The sequence below is a fragment of the Ipomoea triloba genome, chromosome 11 (genome assembly GCF_003576645.1).
Source record: "Ipomoea triloba cultivar NCNSP0323 chromosome 11, ASM357664v1".
Taxonomy (NCBI): Eukaryota; Viridiplantae; Streptophyta; class Magnoliopsida; order Solanales; family Convolvulaceae; genus Ipomoea; species Ipomoea triloba.
Window position 1 is genome coordinate 10395079 of NC_044926.1, and position 21659 is coordinate 10416737.

General features: G+C 31.0%; 1 protein-coding gene across 1 annotated transcript; it reads left to right on the forward strand.

Moving 5' to 3' along the window:
* The first annotated feature begins 1578 nt into the window (after positions 1 to 1578).
* Positions 1579 to 10090, forward strand: LOC115997262 (cytochrome P450 87A3-like). Its single transcript, XM_031236779.1, has 9 exons — positions 1579 to 1807; positions 3505 to 3829; positions 4610 to 4756; positions 4847 to 5098; positions 5196 to 5285; positions 5505 to 5583; positions 8068 to 8174; positions 9448 to 9575; positions 9674 to 10090. The coding sequence occupies exons 1-9, from the start codon at positions 1608 to 1610 to the stop codon at positions 9777 to 9779; spliced, it is 1434 nt and encodes a 477-aa protein (XP_031092639.1). The 5' UTR covers positions 1579 to 1607; the 3' UTR covers positions 9780 to 10090.
* Positions 10091 to 21659: the final 11569 nt, after the last annotated feature.

Sequence of the window (21659 nt, forward strand, 5' to 3'; positions counted from 1 at the left end):
CTTCTAATCAAGAAAAAAATTAAATACATTCTAATCAACGAAAAAACAGTTTAATTTGACGAAAAGTGTGTTCCTACATCGAAAGACATTTTCCAAATTTGTTATCCCCCCGCCCCCCTTCTCCTTCCCTTTCATTGCTTCAAACTAATTTTCGAAACCAATAGTGGTTTCCGAGAGCAAAAATGGATTTCGAAACCAATTTATGGAATTATGGTTCCAGAACCCAATTTTGGTTTGGTTTTGGTTTCGGAAACCAAAATTGGTTTCTGGAACCATAATTTGGTTTCGGAACCAAGTTTGGTTTCAGAAACCAATATCTGGTTTATGAAATTAGCTCAGTTTATAAAGTCCAGATTTTACAATAGTCATTTAGCCTTTAAATAATAATGGCATCAATAAAGATGACCTTTATGAACAAGTAATGACTATTGGTCATGGATTTGATGAAGAAGATTTGTGTAAAGCATTTAAATATTTAATTTGATGAAAAATGAGGTAGAAGCTAAAAATTTTATGGCTAAAAGTGCCAAGATGAAGTAGATATGGATTGATGACTTCTTGATGTAGACTATTACAACTTGTATTTATATATATATGTTGGTTGGAACATGAAACTTTATTAATTTATTTATATTAGTTAATAAGACTAGTTTTTTTTTTATTGGAATAAAAAACATTATTGATTACGTTGGAGCATGTATTCAATTCTAATTTATCACTATAAATTTTAAATTTAATTATTATTATTATTATTTCAATTATTACTATCACTATTAAATTAATTAATATTGTATAACAAATAACTTTATAATATACTTGTATATATGTTCATTTTTCAAGAAAATGAACCAAACAGAAAAAAAAAAAAAAAGTAATTTCTTAACTTTCAGTCAAAAAATTGTAGTTTTCCGATCTTCCGCCAAACACTAGAAAGTAAAAATATTTTTCAAAAATTGACTCATCTTTTGACAAATATTTTTCAAGTTTCCAAACGGATCTAATTATAGTAGGTACATAATTTATTAATTAACTATTATAAGTACACAATATATTAATTGTAGGTACATAATGACCCTGTTTGGTAAATAATCAGCCTATCAGCCAATTTTGGCTTATTTGATTACTATTAGCTGTTTGGTTAATAAGCTTTTTGTAATTCCAAAATGCTAAAATTCAAAAGCCTACCATTAGTTTTTTGAGAAAATAAATTATACCAAACAGCTATCAGCTAGCAGCTAATTTATCAAACAACTTTCTACAATTAATTAATATTATCAACAAATTATACATTCTAACTCAAACAGCCAACCCAATCAGCTAACAACCATTTATCAAATAGAGCCAATATGAATGTATTTTGAATCAACATCTACAATACAATGGGAATTATCCTGATTCATGATATAGTAATTGATTTATTAGTGGGTTGACGGGGGTGATGATTTCTGGTCGCGTGTTATTTATTGGCGGCGGTGTCAGCTGTGTATTTATTTATTTGAAATGACAACTTGGAGTAGTACCTCAACACTATATAAGTGGGGTTATATTTAGCTTGTTTATTAGCAGCCTGAACCAAACTTGACCATATATCAAAGTAGCGAATTGAAATGGCATGGGTTGTTATGTACCTCTTTTCTTTTCTAATTATTGCGTTTGCTCATTGGGTGTATAGATGGAGAAACCCAAAGTGCAAAGGGTTGCTCCCTCCTGGCTCAATGGGTTTTCCAATCATTGGTGAATCCATCCAATTCTTCACTTCTCACTCCCTCCAAGGTATCCCACCCTTCATTCAACACAGAATGACAAGGTAAACTATGTAAAATTATTTTTTACAGATGTAAATATTCTTTCTCCATGTCAATTACATTGTTTGGTTGAAATTCCCTCAAACCATTGAAATACAATTCATATACTCTCGGACTCTCCCACCCCACCCTAGAATTCCAATTCAGCAACAGTTTGCAAAGGAATTTTTTTTTTTTAAATTTACCCTTTATTCTTATTATTTTTTGAAAACCAAAAACATAATTAATATCAATTTAATCTTTTTCTTATTATTATTACTAGTTTTATACGCGCATTGTGCTCATGCGTTAATGCCCAATGTTTATATTTAAATAAATATTTGAAAGTATATAAATGCAAGATTATATATGAGAAGTTTATACATGGGTAATTGAATGTCAAATTTTTTTATTTAAATATCTAACTCAAAGTATATGAATCCAAGATAATATAGAAAATTCATTATAATTATTACTAAAATAAATGTTTGCAACCTTGTAAAATTGATAGTCTAAATATTTGGTCTAAAAATGATAGTCTAAATAAATACTACTTTTAATTTGAATTTTTCTAAGTGTTCTTAATTCTCTTTTGAGTAACATTGTCATTGTCTTCATCTTTAGCATAGATGACAACGTCATGCAATGAGATTATGATATCGGAAGTTCATTTTTTTTTTTGAGTACTCTCTTTGTCAACCAATCCCCAAGTAGTTAATATAATTAGCTTCAAATTATTTTAAATTTTTTTCATAGTATTAATAAAATACTTGGTAAATAAATATATAACATTATTTTGTACTATAACTTTGATATTTAATTACAAGATATTGTAAAAATAAGATAATAGACAATGTAATGAATATCAATTGATAAATTTGAATGTAAAGAATCTTTGCATCAGAGAAAATAAAGACAATATAACTAATAAAATTATTTCTCTTATTTAATTTAATTTTTTTATAATGAATAATTTTTTCAAATAAAGGTATTGTAGACACATAATTCTAAATTAAAGAAATACATATGTATCATTTTTTGTTGTAGCTACTAATTTATTTAATTTAATAAGAGTAAAATAGAGTGAGAAACTTAATTATGTCAAATTTGATTGAGATGAGGTCCGAACCTAAGACCTTTCTTATAGAAATAAATGGGCAAGTTAAAAGTTAACGGAATATTAACGGAGAAGAGAATATTTAACGGAAAACTTAACGGATAATCATAAAAGTAAGGTTAAATTAGGTAATCTCTATTAATAATATTAATCTGAATTATCTTAACAATCTACTTGATTAAATAATTAATTTGAACCATCCATTTGATTAAATGATTTGACGGTCATTTTTTCTACACATTTTAGGCCTAAATCTCTTTGGCTCTTATTAGTATAGTAGATTATTATTATTATTATTATTATTATTATTATTATTATTATTATACAAAGACATTTACATGGCGTTTGGTTCGGATGTGGAATTAGAGGGGAAATGAATTATAATCCATGTAGTTTGGTAGGAATATAATGGAATTATAATTTCATCCTGCCAAACACCCCATTAGTCTTTATATCACTTTTTTTTTTTCCTTTCCATTCAATTCCAAAAATTCAATCTATTACTTCCTACTAAACAACACAGAATTTCTACTATATTTTCACATTATTCTTTTTATACCGAATTAGAAGAATATACTTATAAGTTTCCATATATTTTTTTAGGTACGGTTTAGTGTTCCGGACAAGCATAGTTGGACAAAAAGTGATTGTGTCAACGGACCCAGAAATCAACCATTTCATATTCCAACAAGAAGGGGAGTTGGTCCATTGTTGGTACACAGAAAGCGCTACTCAAATCACAGGACCACAAGGCTTTACGGTCCATCATGGCGAGTCCCACAAGTACCTAAGAAACCTGGCTCTTAACCTCGTCGGCCCCGAAAACCTTAAAGAAACGTTGCTGACGGAGATGGACCAAACGGCTCGTCAACATTTGGATCAGTGGACTGCTCTCTCCGAGTTGGACATCAAACAAGCTACTGAAATTGTAAGTATAATAATATAATGTTGTGTTGATAATAATTTAAAAAATCTATATAATATTTGCATGTTTTCACATGTAAATGTGCAATTAATTCCTGAAAGACAAAAATTTGTATGAGACTGTCACGTATCATTCTCTGTGAGATGAGTCGAATCAATATAAAAATATAATACTTATACTGAAAAATATAATACTAATCAGAAATAAAGTTACTGATAAGGAAAAAGTATAGGGCGGGGGTATTTGGTATATAGATGTTAGCTAATGGGTTAGTGACTAATTGATAGCATTAGCTGATTGTAGATAAATGTTTGGTAAATTAATTAACTGTTAGCTTATAATAGTTGATTACATGCAAAATGACTTTTTCAAAAAGAGACAATTTTTTGAATTTTAGCATTTTGGAATAATAAGCTATTACAAGAAGCTAATTAATCAAACACATACTCATATTGATTGTTTAACCAAACACATACTCATATTGATTGTTTAACCAAGTCAAACAGCTAATATTCGTCAAATAAGTCGAAATTGACTTATAAGCTAACTATGTTATGAAACAGGACCATAATATTATGAGGTAAATTGTAATACTACTTTTAAATCTTATCAGTAACAAACACTTTAGTCCTGATTAATATTACATTTTTCAGTATAAGTATTACATTTTTATCTTGACTCGACCTGTCTCATATCACAAATAAAGATCTGTGAGACGATCTCACAGGCCAGAGATGAGAGTTACCTTTCCTGAAATTAAATTAATTCTTGGTTTTTGCCCAGATGTTATTCAAACTTGCAGCCAGCAAAGTTTTGAGTTACGACCAGAAGAAGGCGATGGAGCTTAGAAACTATTATAAAGCTTTCGTGGAAGGGTTTATATCATTTCCTCTCTATGTCCCCGGAACTTCCTTTTATGCTTCCATGCAGGTGCCTTTCTCTTTTAATACATCAAAATTTTACCAAACATCACATTACTGTATAATGTATTTGATTTTTTGCTTATATATGTGTATATAGGGACGTAAAAATGCGGTCAAGTTAATTAAGGAAACGTTAAACGAGAGACGATCCAGCTGCAATAAGAAGAAGAATGATTTCTTGGATTATGTACTAAGCGAAGTAGACAAAGAGGAAACATTTCTAACAGAAAAAATTGCAGTGGATGTAATTTGTTTGCTTATCTTTGCTGCCTATGAAACCACTTCTTCCGCCATAACATTAGCCTTGAAGTTCCTCAATCAACATCCTCACATCTTAAAACAACTACAGGTTTGCATTATATTTCACTTTAGGGTGTGTTTGAAAATCAAGAAAATGACTTCTGGAAACACGATTAATGGTAAGGTATTTGATGCAATTACACTAGGAGGAGCATGAGAAAATTATTGCGAGCAGAGAAGATAAGGAATCCAGCATTACATGGAAAGAATATAGATCCATGAAGTTCACGCACATGGTTAGTTTACTGATGAAAATAATATTACTACATGGGCCAATTTTTTTTTTTTTTTTTTGAGAGTCTACATGGGCCAATTTTTATTCATTAGTTATACTGAATTGGTCAAGTTGACATGCAAAAAATGAGTCTATTTATTAATCATATACAAGTTATATAATGTATATAGTGATGGTGAAAATTTTTTATCCTTATAACATGGTGTGTATGTGGAAACAGGTTATAAATGAAACCGTTAGGCTAGCAAATATTGCTCCAGGAATCTTCAGAAAAGTGGTGCAAGATTTCCAGATAAAAGGCAAGCTAAGTACAAACTTTATATATTTTGTATGTAAAAATGGGACAAACCTTTGACTAAGGATATGAATCATGCCACCTCATTCGATTTTGGGATAGTCTTATTAAGCTATCGAGTTTATTGGTTCAAGCTAATTAGTTTTATTTGGTCGGCTCGAAATTCTTGACCCTAAATCTAAAACATTGGACTTACCATGCAAGTTCAACTAAAACTTTTGATATTTTCAAATTAACATTCTAAACTTTTAATTTTAATAATGTAACGCATTTATAGTAATAAATATAAACTTATTTGTCATTTAATCAATCTAAACCTCTATTTCGGGATTCCAACTTCAAATAATTAATATAATTACACTATAATATACGGAGTAGTATTTATTGTAATTTTTTTTTTCATTACTTATTTTCATAAAAAAAATATTTGAAAAACAACACTTTTGGCTCCTGAATTGTTTCACTTCTTGAAATTTGGTCTATGTTAGTTTATTTAAATGAATTTAGCCCATTAATTGTCCATTCTGTTGCATTTTCAATCATCCTTCATGTTACATAATTTCTAAACTTCGTTATCAAACTCTGTTTTATGAGATTATTTGATTTTTTCATTTAGGATCAATATCCATTGTTAAAGTTTCATTCTCACTATGTGAACATCATTTTTAGCCGTGAATATTAATTCTAAATTATAAAAATAACATCATATGTTAATGGAGTTTAATAATTATATATAATACAAAAGACTAAAAGTGCAACATTGTGAACATTTAGGGAGTGAAGTTGTTTAAATTAACTTACATGGACCAAATTTACAAAAAAGTGAAACAATTCATGGGTGAAAAAGTGTTTCGACTTCTCAAAATATTTTATTTGAAATTTTAATTAAAAAAATACAAAAGATTAGCCATGTATATTTTGTTCCACATCACTTCTATAAAAAAGAATAGCTTTAAGTAGCTCGGACTATCGGGCTAACCTACTAAATTTTACGTTAGCCCACTAAATTTCACGCTAGATAGCCCGCTTTGGCCACCAAGCTTATCTGTTTCAGGCTTATAGGGCTAAAATATTTTGACCATATCTCTAAAATTTTTCGTTTTTATCGAGTTAGCCCATTGATCTTAAGATTGACATTTCTAAGTTTGGCATATGTACAAGTTCATCACTTAGCTTGATAAATACAAAAGATATTACTATCACTAATTTTTTATACAATATACGTAGTTAAATCAAGTATTAGAATTTTTACGAATTGACCAAATTCACTATTGATTTACCAGATAATAAAGTCACATCATATAATATATAAGTACTTTTTATACAAGTAACTTTTATCCCAATAAATAAATATTACTACTTTGTATGTATTCATAAATATACATAGCAAACAATTATATTACTTCAACATTAGGGATATTTAACAAACATTTTAATCATAATTACTTTTTTTTTTTGTTGAGAAAATCGATCATAATTACTTGAAATGATAGTAGGAATTGAACTTTCTAATTAGACAAGAAATTTATAAGTTGTATATGCTTCGGTTGTGTTTACACGCCTAGCTGAAAAGCTAGTTCTAATTGAAAGATGAAAAAATTAGTAGCTAATAAGCCAACTAATTAAAATTAAAGTATTTATTAAGATTAATTGTTAAATTAGCTGATAAGTATAAAAAGACATAAAAAAGATAAATTAAGATATTAGGATTTTAATTAATGAAGGGAAGATTGTATCATTTTTATAAATTGATTCGGCCTTCATGTACAGTCATTGATTCGGCATTCGGCTCGTGGTACCATTCCATCAACTCGGATTGGTCGAATGATGGTCCATTCGTGTAATATTATCAACTCGGGTTTAACTCCTCGTTGTCTCGTCTTGTCTCGTATACGATTCGGGTAGTGACCTTTCAGAGTTTTGATTCATTTGTTGCGGAATTAATTTTGAATTAATTCCAATTTTAATTTTCTGAATCAATTCTCAGATAGTGGTCTGTTGTTACACGGGTTATAAGTCTATTATCATTATCAGATTAAATGTCATGATTAAATTCTATTTAATCCTTCAATAACTCCAATATAAGTTGATAGTAGAAACATCAGATTTACAACACACAACACAACGAAATATCATTTTCTCTCTCGAAAACTCTGCTTCTACTCCTTTCTAGCCAACTGTGATCAAAGCCTTGTTCTTGTTCGCCGGGTTTCATAGTTTGAGTGCTCAAACTTGAAGTCGTAGCTTGTTTTATCTTAGAAAATCTAGACTACAACTCTCCTCGCACCAAGGGAGGTAGCAAATAAGGTTTTAAGGATAGTGTAGTGAGTACATGACTCAAGCTAACCACCCTCCAGAAAAATTCTTTCGTATTTTTGTGCTTGTTATTTTCTAGAAATATTATTTTCGTAGTAATATTTCATAAGATTGGTTTCAAATAAAATGTCTGTGTCCTAAATACAAAACCTATATGCACTGATGAATGCAGGATATACAATTCCGAAAGGATGGATGTTCATGATTTGCCCATCATCTGTTCATCTAAGTGCAGAGAAATACGATGATCCTCTTTCATTCAATCCCTCTAGATGGAATGTAAGTGACAAACATTACACAACTAAGGACCTGTTTGGTAAATAATCAGCCTATCAGCCAATTTTGGCTTATTTGATCACTATTAGTTGGTAAATAATAAGCTTTTTGTAACTTCAAAAGGCTAAAATTCAAAAGGCTACTCAAAACAGCCTTTTCAATTAGCTTTTTGAGAAAAGAAATTATACCAAACAGCTATCAGCTAACAGCTAATTTATCAAACAACTTTCTACAATCAGCCAATGTTATCAACAAATCATACATTCTAACCCAAACAGCCAACCCAATCAGCTAACAGCCATTTACCAAACAGCACCTAAGTAATTTTGACATATCAATTTTATATGGAGTTTGGTACTTTTTCATTATTTAATTAAATTCATAGAAAAATATTATTAAATTTATAGAAAAAGTATTTAGAAAGAATGTATTTGATGGAAATTAAATAATTTTGTTGGGAAAATTAATTAACATGTTTGGTGTTACTCTATAAACATAAGAATTAAATTACTGTTTGGATCGTTTAATCTTTCTTATGAAAGTGTTTTAAAATATCTAGTATATCCTTGCTATATACAAACATCAAAAAAAAAAAAAGATAACGAATAATCGAAAGTTTAATAAATCACTTGTAAATTAATAAACTATATGCCAAAATTCTAGTCTACAACAATAATATTCAATATTCAATATCTAGGAATAGCTAATACCATGCTTCTCCTAGGAATGACTAATCCGCTACAAAGGGAATAGCTCATTCATATGAATGCTATTCCCAAGTAAAAATGGTCAAAATAAATAATGGAATAGGTTTATTCATAGAAATGTTATTCTATTATATTCCTGACATATTCTATAAACCAAACATACTGTTAGTGTCTTAGAGCATCCTTATCAATTGAGTTATTTCACGGTTTTTTAGGAGTTATTGTAAGTGTGATTAGGAAAGAGAAAATATGATGAGAGGAAAAAATAAATATAATAAATATAATTTAAAAAAAAATAAATAAAGTAGTCTGACTAATCATTAAATTTCTTTTTTCTTAGAAACCTAAATAACCGCATTCTTGCAGGAGCACCCCAATCTTCTCTCTCTTATCTTCTCTCCCCTCTATGTGGTTTTCATTTCCTAAAATACTGTGAAATAACCATTGATGTGGTTGCTCTTATAATTGCGACCAAATTTTCTTTGCATTCTTAATTAATCCCTCTTTGTTTCAATATATATTTTCATTAATTTAATGTGTGCTACATTTTTTCCATGGGTAAAAAAAAGGGCCAAGAGCTACATTCCTCATCAAAGCAATTCATGGCCTTCGGCGGGGGTCAAAGGCTTTGTGCTGGTGCTGATTTTGCAAAGCTTGCGATGGCCATAATGCTTCATTACTTGGTGACAAAATACAAGTAATTAATTTCACTTTTGTCTAAATTCGTAATTACATTTGAACTTTATTTGTTTTTGTTAACCAAATTCCATTTATTTTTTGAAATTTTTATTCTAGGTGGAAAGTTGTAGACGAAGGGAATATAGTTCGAAAACCAGGCTTGACCTTTCTTGATGGCTTTAAAGTTCAAATATATACATCAATGAATCAAACGTCAGAATAAGAAAAAACGATTAAATATACATCTTTGATCTATGGAGACTTTGTGCATCCTCATCATGTTATAGTATGTAACATGGGGAGAAATTAAACTAAATTGAAGTTGAATAATTTAATTATAAGTCATATGTTGTTTCAAACATTTTATTTTCTTTTAAGTGTTACACTTCCAGTTGTGTTTCATAAATTGTTATGTAATTGGTATATATAAGTTCATTTTTCTATTTCTATGTAATTGATGTTGTACTAAATTTATAATTTCATATAATTAATAGAAGATGGTTTTCGAGAGAGTTCCGAAAGCCGTTCAAGTGACTAATTCATAGCCGGCACCAGGCTCTGATATTATTCATACAGGAACTAAGGCTCCAAAATCTAACGACCAGAAATCTGATTGTGTTCCGATTGGTATTACTGATCCTATAAGATGCTGTACGGATATCTCATCAGTGGTAATCAGTCCTACTAACACTCCGATAATTATTGATGCTTCTGATCCCAAAAACTTGCTTCTGGCGGGCTCGGGTGGAAATCTGACCCATCCTTTCCAATGAGCACTTTATGTTGGAACTATCGTGGCTTGGGTGATCCACACTCAGTTCGTGAATTGGTGGTCCTAGAAGCCAAAACGAAACCCAATTTCATATTTTTAATGGAGACCAAAGTGAGAAGAGTTTATGCTGACAACTTAAAAAACAAACTGGGCTTTGATGGTGTTTTCTATGTTGATAGAGGTGGAACGGGCGGGGTCTGGCTCTTTTCTAGAGATTTAGGAACTCGGTAAACCTCCTCCATTTCTCAAATAATCACATTGACATGGTAATCAATTAAACTCTCGAGTGTAAGACTTTTCTCATACAATATATATTATATATTATGGGTCTTAATTATGTGGTGCTAAGTGGACTATGCTCATTATGTAATAGGTTGGATTAGACATCTAAGGTTAGTCCATATTCCATCATTATGCCTATATAAAGCATGTATTGATGGAATGCATGACAGACAATTATATAGCACCTAAAGTTATGGTATTCATACTGCTCATAAAATACCAGTACACCATCTAGGGTTTTGAGTCAAGTGTGAGATCGACAAAACGGTTAACACTCAGTAGATCCACCATTCAAGAGACAACACAACAGGATATCAACTATGGTTGACACTCTGTAGATCCACCATTCAAGAGACAACACAACAGGATATCAACTATGGCTAGAGATCAACACGATTTACGCTTCCACTACTATGAGGTTTGGTTTCTCGTAGATTTATTCTGTATGGTTAGACTATATTTTTTTATCTAACATTTGGTATCAAAGCATTTATCAATCTCTGCCTGGTGGATTGTTTTACATTAATCAACATTAATTTTCATACACATCAAGTTTTTATATATGCTTTGGTTTCAATTAATTTATTCCAACTACAATTAATTTTGGAGTGTTGAAATTATTTTTTTTACCGCCTTAATTTATTTGTTCACTAGTAATAATATGCTTCACCGTTAATTTTGGTTTTCTAGCGGTGTTGGCGGCGAGAACGGCGACTACATTTATATAAAAAAATTTAAAAAAAATCGCCGGTTGTCTTCCTCCTCTTCGTAAGGCCATTGGTGTGGCGTTGGTTCATGGTGACGATGGTGTGACGATGGCAACAGGCCGCAGGCGAATGTCGAGAGGTGTAAATCGTCACTTGGTCGTTGGCAATCGACGACGGCTTCAGAATCTCTGGCGATGTCGCTGCCTTTCTCCTCTTTCCGGCGATGTTGGCTTTGGGCTGCTAACTGCCATGGAGAATGACAGCTAGCTTTAGATGTCAACTGCGTGATTTGGAGTCGTAGGCGACGTTGGCGGGCGTTGCAGCGAGATGGCGATGACGGAGGCGGGCTGGGCTTCTCGGCAAACCAACGTTGATCTCCTCCTTCAGGCGACGATGTTGTTGCTTCTTCCTTTTCTCCGATCGACACCGCATCAGGTAGGGCTGCTTTTGGTTTTAGTTAAACATTAAGAAGATGATGAGGATTATGGGTTATATTATTTGAACCAGGTCTGTCCCAATTTGACCAGACTTGGACAATCCTTAAAAAAATCTTGGGCCTATTTGGTTTATTTGGGCCTGCTTCATATTGCTCTCATCATATTTGGACTTCTTCTAGCTTAATTGTTTAACTTAATTCCCCCTTAATTTAGTATTATTTTCGTCCCATTTTATGTGTCTGGTTCGATTAACGAGACTTGACTGAACTTATTTTTAATCCAATTTTTGATAATATTAAGTTTAGTATTAATATACAAAATTTATATATTTAGAAACTACACTAAAAGTACTATTAAACACAAAAAAAAAATCAAATTTAAAAATGCGTAAAAATTACTAAAGAAAATAAACAAAGAAGAAAGAGTTGGTTTGATCAATGAATAGTAAGTATGATAGCTAAAATGGGACAGAGGGAGTATTAAATTATCATTCAATTTTGAGCAAATATTAAGTATAAAATTTGTTGATTGAATTTTAATTTAATATTGAGGTTTATATTAAATTGCTTGAAGTATTAAAATTTATTTAGGATATATATATATGTGTTAATAATATATTAATTTGCAAATCCAAGTATCCTATGTGATGTGTAGCAAAAATGAGTGATGGTGAGTGTACGTGTATGAAATGTCGTTCCGCTGAGGATTGGGAGTTATGGCACGCAATATTCAATCAAAAAACTAGGCACTAGCACAAGGAAAACAACAAAAAGCTAAGCAAACGACAACAAGGTAGAACAAACACATATAAACACTAGATAAATACAAAATAAAGAAATAGGACTCTAGTTAATTAGGGGTATTATCCTCTAGATGCTTTAACACTTAAGTTTGGGGGAAGAACATTTTACCTAGAGTCATGAGGCAAGCACAAATAAATCCTAGTCAAAAAAAGGATTAGAACAAGGATTGTCCCACTTCCGTGGTGTATCAACTCAAGTTCTTGAAGAGCAAAAGCTATTTAAGCCCCAATCTACCCTTATTTCCATAGAAGGGAAATTGGGCTTGAGATTCGGAAGGCTCAAGTCTTCCATCCAATTCACATTGAGATGAAAGACTTTCCAAACACAAACAACAATTGCTACGTATCAACTATTGCAAGATAGATTAAAGACCCAACTCAAACTCAAGAACCCTAGGTGGGGTTCTTCCTGTTTTTCACAATAATCATAACTTAAGCATCAAAATAGATAATACAGCCCTAGCTCAAGCCCATAAACTAACTACTCATGATTAAATAGCATAAAGAACACAAAAGCACAAGTAATAAACATAAATCTTGCAAAAGAAAAGAGATAAGGGAAAGAAAGCTTCTCTATTGAAATGTGTGGTAAAATCTTGAAATTTAAGCTTCAAATCCAAGATTACAAGCTCCAAAAGTGCTAAAAAAACATAGATATAAGCCTAATATAACCTAGAAATATGCAAAGAAAGTGAATGAGAGTGTCTAGGGTTCAACCATGGGTCAAAATCGAGTTTAAAATGCTCAAAATGAGCTTAAATAGTGAGTAGAGCAGGTGCCAAACGGCCACGTAAATGGCCGTTTGTGTGCCGGAATGCCTCCCCTCTAGAACAGCCTTTTTTCTACTGTAGTTCGGCCTAAATCCTCTGGCCTAGCAAACGGCCGTTTGTGTGGCCGTTTGCCTCCTCTCTAGAAACTGCATTTCCGAACTTTGTGCAGCTGGTTTGACTTCTAGGCTATTTTTCACCATTTTTCGTTTAGAATTAAGAAATTTGTATATCTAGAAAAGTTGTACCTGTTGAAGTCTTCTTTCCAATGGTTCAAGGATCACTTAATTTAGACATTCCTAGGCTGAGATATAATCCAATAACCGAACAGTGGTCGAAATGAGCAGAAATTGCAATGCCTTGATCTTTTGCTCTTCTTTTGTTTTGGTTTGTCTAAATGACAAAGACCATTACAAATACCAATCTTAGACGTCATTAGGAGTATTGAATCCATCTGCATAGCTTCATATTTGGCTTCCATTTGACTCCAATATCCACCAAAATGCATGAAAATGCTCATCTTTGCTTCCAATGCTTTCCAACTCATACTCCTTGCAAAGTAACACAAATAAACACTAATTCTCATGAAATTTGGAATAATCTATAAACAAAATAACTTAGTGAAAGGGAGAAAATATATACAAATAAGCACTTATCACTATGTATATTTATCAAATAATTATTTTGTTATTATAATTATTATACATTCATAAAAAGCATGCATTAAGGTTGGATTTAGCATATTATTAACTCATAGTATATATCATTCAATTTTGGATCCTTAGGTCAATTTAGGGAATTATGGCCTATTAAGGTAACTTGTTTGGTTTCTAATTTAATTTTGATCATATTTTAGTGATATATTTCACTTGGTACTTTAAAACCTATTTTTGAACAAGCTATTTGGGACCTATCTTGGGTCATTAAAGTATGGATCCACCATTATCAAGTGATATTTTAAACGATAATTATAGCTATTTTATTTGACTTATAACATGTTTATTATGGTAATAATATTGATTATTATGCATAACATTTTCATTAAGTCTTAATTATTACCGACTACCATATTTTGTTCATGGTATTTATTGTTAGTAATAATATTAAGTTTGGATGTATTTCAGTACTAGACCATTTTTCATCCATGATTATAGCTCATTTGGGTCGTTAAGAATCAAAGGCCAAATTTGAGCAATTAAGTGATAAAATTATTGTCTTGTGCCTGTTTATGAGTCTTTAAGGATTTAAGGATTATAATTATTTTGGCCATTGGAAATATAACTATTGTTTAAGTTGATCTATCAATAACTTTTAGGGCCTTAATAATAATATTCATTCCTAAAATAATATAGTAATTAAGCAATATAGTTGTTACTAGTTTTATACGCGCATTGCGCGAATGGGTTAATGTCCAATGTTTATATTTAAATAAATATTTGAAAGTATATCAATGTAAGATTATATAGGAGAAGTTTATACATGGGTAATTGAATGTCAAATTTTTTTATTTAAATATCTAACTCAAAGTATATGAATCCAAGATAATATAGAAAATTCATTATAATTATTACTAAAATAAATGTTTGCAACCTTGTAAAGTCGATAGTCTAAATATTTGGTCTAAAAATGATAGTCTAAATAAATACTACTTTTAATTTGAATTTTTCTAAGTGGTTCTTAATTCTCTTTTGAGTAAAATTGTCATTGTCTTCATCTTTACTATTTGTTATCTTCCTTTTTGTTGGTAGTGTGTTATTTGCAATTCGGATATTGTTGGTAGCATAGATGAAAACGTCATGCAATGATATTATGATATAGGAGCTATGGACTTTCCTTTAGGTGTTCTGCTTGGGGTTCATTTGGTTCAACTATTATTGTTGAATGAGTTATTGTGGATAAAGAAATTCCTTTTTTTTTAAGATAAACGTAGCTATTCCATTAATTCATAACATAAAACATTTACATCAACGATCAATGAAATGGTAAACCATTCCTTACAGTCAGACATAGAAACAACTTTTCTAACTATGCTATAGAAAACTTGAATCGCAGACTGTTTCATAACTAGGAAGCTATGTTCCTTCAAGGAGCTTAAAGCTTCATCAAAGATCTGGGTCTTCATCATCATTCTTTTTTGCTCGCCCAGGATAAGATCAACACTTGCCGAAACCAAACTAAACTATTTATGCTAATGATAATGAAAAGCTCGTGAAAGTAACGAGAGGAAAAATCCCGTGAAAGTAACGAGAGGAAAACACAATAATAGAGAAAATAAAAAGTGGTAAAGCCAAAGTAGGGTTAGGAGTTCAAGACTACCAACACAAAACCCAATACCTACCTACTATTATTTTATTCAAAGGGAAAGAAAACGGAAGAAGAAGATCTGTAGCGGTGGTCGGAGGCGGACGGAGCTGCGACGGTGGTCGGGGCGGAAGAAGAGCGAGAGTAAACATAGAAGGTGACCAAAACCGCCGGCTCAAAGCTCCATTAGAGCTCCGGCCGGAGGCCGGCGGTGGAAGCCGAAGTTGAGCAGCAGAGAAAAGCTTTTTGTTTTAGAGAGAAAAGGGAGGCAGCATTAGGGTTTCCTTAAATTGTTGTTTTCCTAATTTTCCATAGACGAATGAGTAGCCACTGGATAAAGAAATCCCTAGTTTAAGAAAAAAGAAAAAATAAATTAATAAAAATTTGAAAATTTAAAATATTATGTATTCCAAAGATATTAAAATGGAGTTTCTCGCTTCAATTTGCTGGGTAATGAGTTATTTGAGTACTTTCATTGTCAACAAATCCCCCAAGTAATTAATATGATTGATTTCAAACTATTCTTTTTTTTTTCATGGTACTAAAGAAATAAATATGTATCATTTTTTGGTGTAACTACTAATTTATTTAATTCAATAAGAGTAAAATAGAGTGATTCCACTTCAATTTGTTGGGTTATTATTTGAGTACTCTCTTTGTCAACCAATCCCCAAGTAGTTAACATAATTAGCTTCAAATTATTTTAAAATTTTTTTTTCATAGTATTAATAAAATACTTGGTAAATAAATATATAACATTTTTTTGTACTATAACTTTGATATTTAATTACAAGATATTGTAAAAATAAGATAATAGACAATGTAATGAATATCAATTGATAAATTTGAATGAAAAGAATCTTTGCATGAGAGAAAATAAAGACAATATAACTAATGAAATTATTTCTCTTATTTAATTTAATTTTTTGATAATGAATAATTTTTTCAAATAAAGGTATTGTAGACACATAATTCTAAATTAAAGAAATACATATGTATCATTTTTTGTTGTAGCTACTAATTTATTTAATTTAATACGAGTAAAATAGAGTGAGAAACTTAATTATGTCAAATTTGATTGAGATGAGGTTCGAACCTAAGACCTTTCTTATAGAAATTAATGGGTAAGTTAAAACTTAACGGAATATTAACGGAGAAGAGAATATTTAACAGAAAACTTAACGGATAATCATAAAAGTAAGGTTAAATTAGGTAATCTCTATTAATAATATTAATCTGAATTATCTTAACCATCTATTTGATTAAATAATTCATCTGAACAATCCATTTGATTAAATAATTTGACCACCATTTTTTCTACCCATTTTAGGCCTAACTCTCTTTGGCTCTTATTAGTATAGTAGATATTGCCTTTACAATGGTAATTTGATTATTATCCTAATTTTAATCCCCCTAAAAGACATTATAGTCTTGGTTAATTATTATGTGGTGATATGAGATTGGCATTAGGAATCCCTTTAATTACAGTTTTGCCTTTATTATAGTTAATTGACAATTTTTTTGTTACTGTTATTAAGTTTAGGGGTTAATCTCGTTAATTGCATTTCATAATAATTATTAGAAAAAAGTGTCAAATTAGCCATCTAAGTATAGTGGTTAGTGCAATTGTGGCCCTTAAGTAAAAAATAATAATAATAATAATAATAATAATAAAATATAAAAAAAGAAGCTCCATTAAAGCCCACTAAACCTATAAAAATGTTCAATTGAGTCCTAAATGACTTGTTTAGCAGGTAACTATTCCTTGAACTGAAATTAAGTGCCAAACTTTGTAATTTGTATCACATTTTGTCTTGCTATCAAATTAATTTGTATTTTAAAAATGATTTTAATAATTTTTAAATTAATAAAATTAATATAAGAAAAAAACAAAAGCAAAAGTTTTCTTCTTTTCCCATCCTTGATTCTCTTATATCGCTGTTACTTTCATACAAAATCGCTTAGGCACAAAACACACCACACACCCAAAAAAATGCATCATACCTCCCCATATTTAATGGTGCATTTCTAAATACTGTGTGGTGCTTTTATGCGTACCTAATGGTGCGTTTTGAGGTGATGCGTATCTAATGGTGCTTTTTTTGGTGCATTGGTGCATTTTTGTTGTGCGTTTCCTAACACTATTGGTGCATTTTTGTGGTGCGTTTCTTAACATTGAGTTATGCATTTCTTAACATTGAGTGGTGTAAACCGCACCGACCTCACGGGAAGGTGCGGCCACATTTGAATAGAAATATATATATATATATATATATATATATATATATATATATATATATATATATATATTACTGGTAATTTGCTAGCCTTCTATAATTGAAAGCTTGCTAGCGTAGAAAAGATTGCCATATAGTAATCATTTTGTACCTTTTCATTTTTATTTTATTATTAAATTGTTATTATAGTACGATTGTTATTGAATGTAATATGTAAGAAGGTTTCACTTTTGAAACTGATGAATTTGTTGGAATTGTATGGATTAAAAACGAAAAAAATTGTAACGGGGCATTTGGTCCACACAAATGACACAATGTAAGATTACTTTAGATATTAGGATTACCTTGTAAAAAGTAATGTGTGATTTAATTTTGAGAATGTAAAATTCTCATATATATATGTTTGGTTTGAATTGTTGAAATATAGTATTACCTTGTTTGGTTAATATTATATGGATCCTATGATGTCCTTAATAAATAAATAAATAAATACGTACGTGTGTGTGTATATGTGTGTGTGTATATATATATATATATATATATATATATATATATAGAGGATGGTTTACGCACGAAACTTCTCCCAGGTGAAAAATGGGGTGAGTTCTGAGTCGTTGATCAAATCTAGATTAACGGCTCGAACTGATAGAAAAAAAAAACGTATTTCCTGACGACATGGATGCGAATGATCAAATGTATCAAACTGATGCACCAACTTTAAACATACACACCTTAAGAGTTAAACTTGTGCACCTTAAACTAGAAAATAATGTACCTTAAGCTTTAAACATACGGCACCTTAAGCTATAAACTTACACACCTTAATCTTTAAACTTAAACACCTTAAACTTTAAAGTTATGCACCTAAAGCTATAAATTTATGCATCTTAAGCTACGAACTTATGCACCTTAATTAAGTTGAAAAATAATGCACCTTAAAAGTTAAATTGATGCACCTTAAACTAGAAAGTAACACAACTTAAGCTCTAAACATATGCACCTTAATTAAGCTGCTATAAACTTACGCACCTTAAGTTTTAGAGTTAAGCACCTTAAACTTTAAACTTAGCCGCCTAACATTGTGGTCCAGTGGCATCAAACCCTTCCCTTTATATGAGAGGTGGTGGGTTCGAGCCTCAGTGGAGGCAATATTGATTCTTGTGCTTCCCTCTTCATCAACAGGACTTAGGCTTCTTCCCTCTTCATCAACAGGACTTAGGCTTCTTCCCTCTTCATCAACAACCCCCCCCCCCTCCAATTGGACTTAGGCATATACTGATTGTTGTGCTTCAATAGGTTGAGAAGGAAGCAAATGTTTCTTCCCTCTTCATCAACAACCCCCTCCAATTGGACTTAGGCATTATCGGCTGACCGGCTTGGCGGTTTTTTTTTTTATTTTTTTTATTTTTTTTTTAATTTTAAAACTTAAACATTTAAACTATTAATGTTATAATGTACTCGTATTAAACTAATACTCTAATAGCCTAATAACTAATAAGTAATAACTTAATAAAATAATAAGTAATAACTAAATTAAACTAATAAGTAATGCACTAATAATTATTAAATAATAACTAATAATTTAATATGTAATAGCTATTAACTTATTAAGTATTAACTATTTAAATATTAAAGTGTAAAGACTTAAAATTAAAATATTTTTTAAAAAAATTAAAAATTAAAAATAAAATTAAAAGAAATAAACCTAGGCGCCGATTAATAGGCACCTAATGATTTTTTCAACCTTGCCTGATAGAATGGTCCTCTACTCACGCCAGAGATGAATTCGCCCCTCCACAGCATTCTGCCACCATCATCAAATGGAAGAAACCATCTCCAGGTCGGCTTAAGCTAAATGTGGACGCTGCAGTAAACATAGCCAGAGGTCGCATGGATTTTGGCTGGATTTTGCGTGATGATCAAGGAGCGTTCATGGTAGCCGCTAGTAATCCATGGCACAGTCTATACACGGTTAAGGAGGCAGAAGCCATTGCGGTCCGTGAAGCGCTCAGTTGGCTTAAAGCAAATCAGGTCTCACCATACCACATAGAGGCAAGATGCTCTTCTGGTCACTCAGAGTCTCAACTCTCCCTTATTTGATTCCCACTTTGATCTTATTTTACTTGATGTTAAAGATTTACTGTCATTGATCCCGAATGTTACTATTTCTCATGTTAAACGTTCAGCGAATCGGATAGCCCACTTGTTAGCTCGGGAATCCCTTTCCATGTCTGAACGTATCGAGTGGAACTCTTACCCTCCATCTTTCATTGTCAACCCTTTGTTATCTGATCTTTATTAATGACATCGTTTTATTCTTTAAAAAAAACACTATAAACTTACGCACCTTAAGCTTTGAACTTACGCACCTTAATTGACCTTACGCAAAATTACCATAATTCATATGTTTTACCTAGGAGAAGCTTCGCACCTGGATCTCTTGTGTGTGTGTGTGTGTGTGTATATATGGGATGGTGGTTCATCCCTTACTAAAAAGTTCTTTGAGGTAATATAATATTACCATACTCACATTACCTAAGTAAAAAATTAGCTTTGAGGTAATATAAAATTACTAGGTAATCTCATAACTTAAACCAAACACAATAATATAGCATTATTATATTCACATTACCTAAGTAAAAATGACATGTACCCCTAATGGCACATATGGTTCACAGAATAGGCCTGGAATAAAATAGCATTCCCAGTAATAGTATTCAGTTGTTTGCAAGGGGAATATGTCAACATTGCTCAAGTATTAGGCTATTCCTGAGTTCTCAGGAATAGGTTAGAGTTGTTATCTTTGCAAGGGGAATATGTCAACATTGCTCAAGTATTAGGCTATTCCTGAGTTCTCAGGAATAGGTTAGAGTTGTTATCTCCAATTTACCCCATGGCGTTTTGGGGAAAGATCTTCCTCTTCCCAAAATGCCCCTATATTATTAAAAAAAAAAACTTGTAACTAAGAGCAATTAAGGCTCTTTAAATGAAGGAGCTTTTGGCTCTTTAAGGCTTCCTCGTCCTGTTGTTAATATCAAAAGAGAAGCAATGCTTCTCTTATATAGAGGAACTCAAATGAGCTCCTCTTCCTAAGTTACCAATGTGGGATAAAAAACTCTCATTTGTGTTTTTTCTTTAATTATTTTATATATAATTTTGTTTTGTATTATTATTATTATTATTATTATTATTATTATTCCTTTTTTCTTATTATTGTTATTAATATTATTATAAGTTTTATATTATTATTACATAATAATATTAATATTAATAATAACATGAATGTCCTTATAGGTCATTTTACATGTTAACCGCTAACCTAAACAGCTAATTTACCAAACATTTTTAAAGGGTATTTATGTCTTTTAAAACATATTTCATTTCTATTTCTTAAACTATCCCAACACTGTAATATAAATCCTTAGTCTATTCTTCCCGCCAACCAAACAATAGAATAAAATTTCTATTCTATTCCTTGCATATTCCATTCCTTATGAAATAGCATTCCTATTACCTCAAAATTCATTCCGTGAACCAAACGTGTTGTAAACGAATTGCTAATTTAATAATACGGAACTCAGTTTTAAAAGTAAAAAAAGTATTACAGGGATACAAGTAGCCTCACACTTCTTTTATCTTTCTGTTGTCATTTATTTGACATCATGGCACAGTGCAATTATTTTAGGACGATCTCTTGGTCACCCGCCCTCGTACGTGGTCTGGCGGCCGAATACTGCATACCCTAACCACTATATAAGTGGGGTTGTATTAATGTATTAGCACACTAAATATCCTGGT

Bases quoted from the DNA above. Each gene is read 5' to 3' on its own strand.
- LOC115997262 (XM_031236779.1), top strand. From the start codon at position 1,608: ATGGCATGGGTTGTTATGTACCTCTTTTCTTTTCTAATTATTGCGTTT. The intron at 5,099-5,195 runs GTTTGCATTATA...CAATTACACTAG, and splicing joins ACATCTTAAAACAACTACAG to GAGGAGCATGAGAAAATTAT. The intron at 9,576-9,673 runs GTAATTAATTTC...TTTTTATTCTAG, and splicing joins TACTTGGTGACAAAATACAA to GTGGAAAGTTGTAGACGAAG.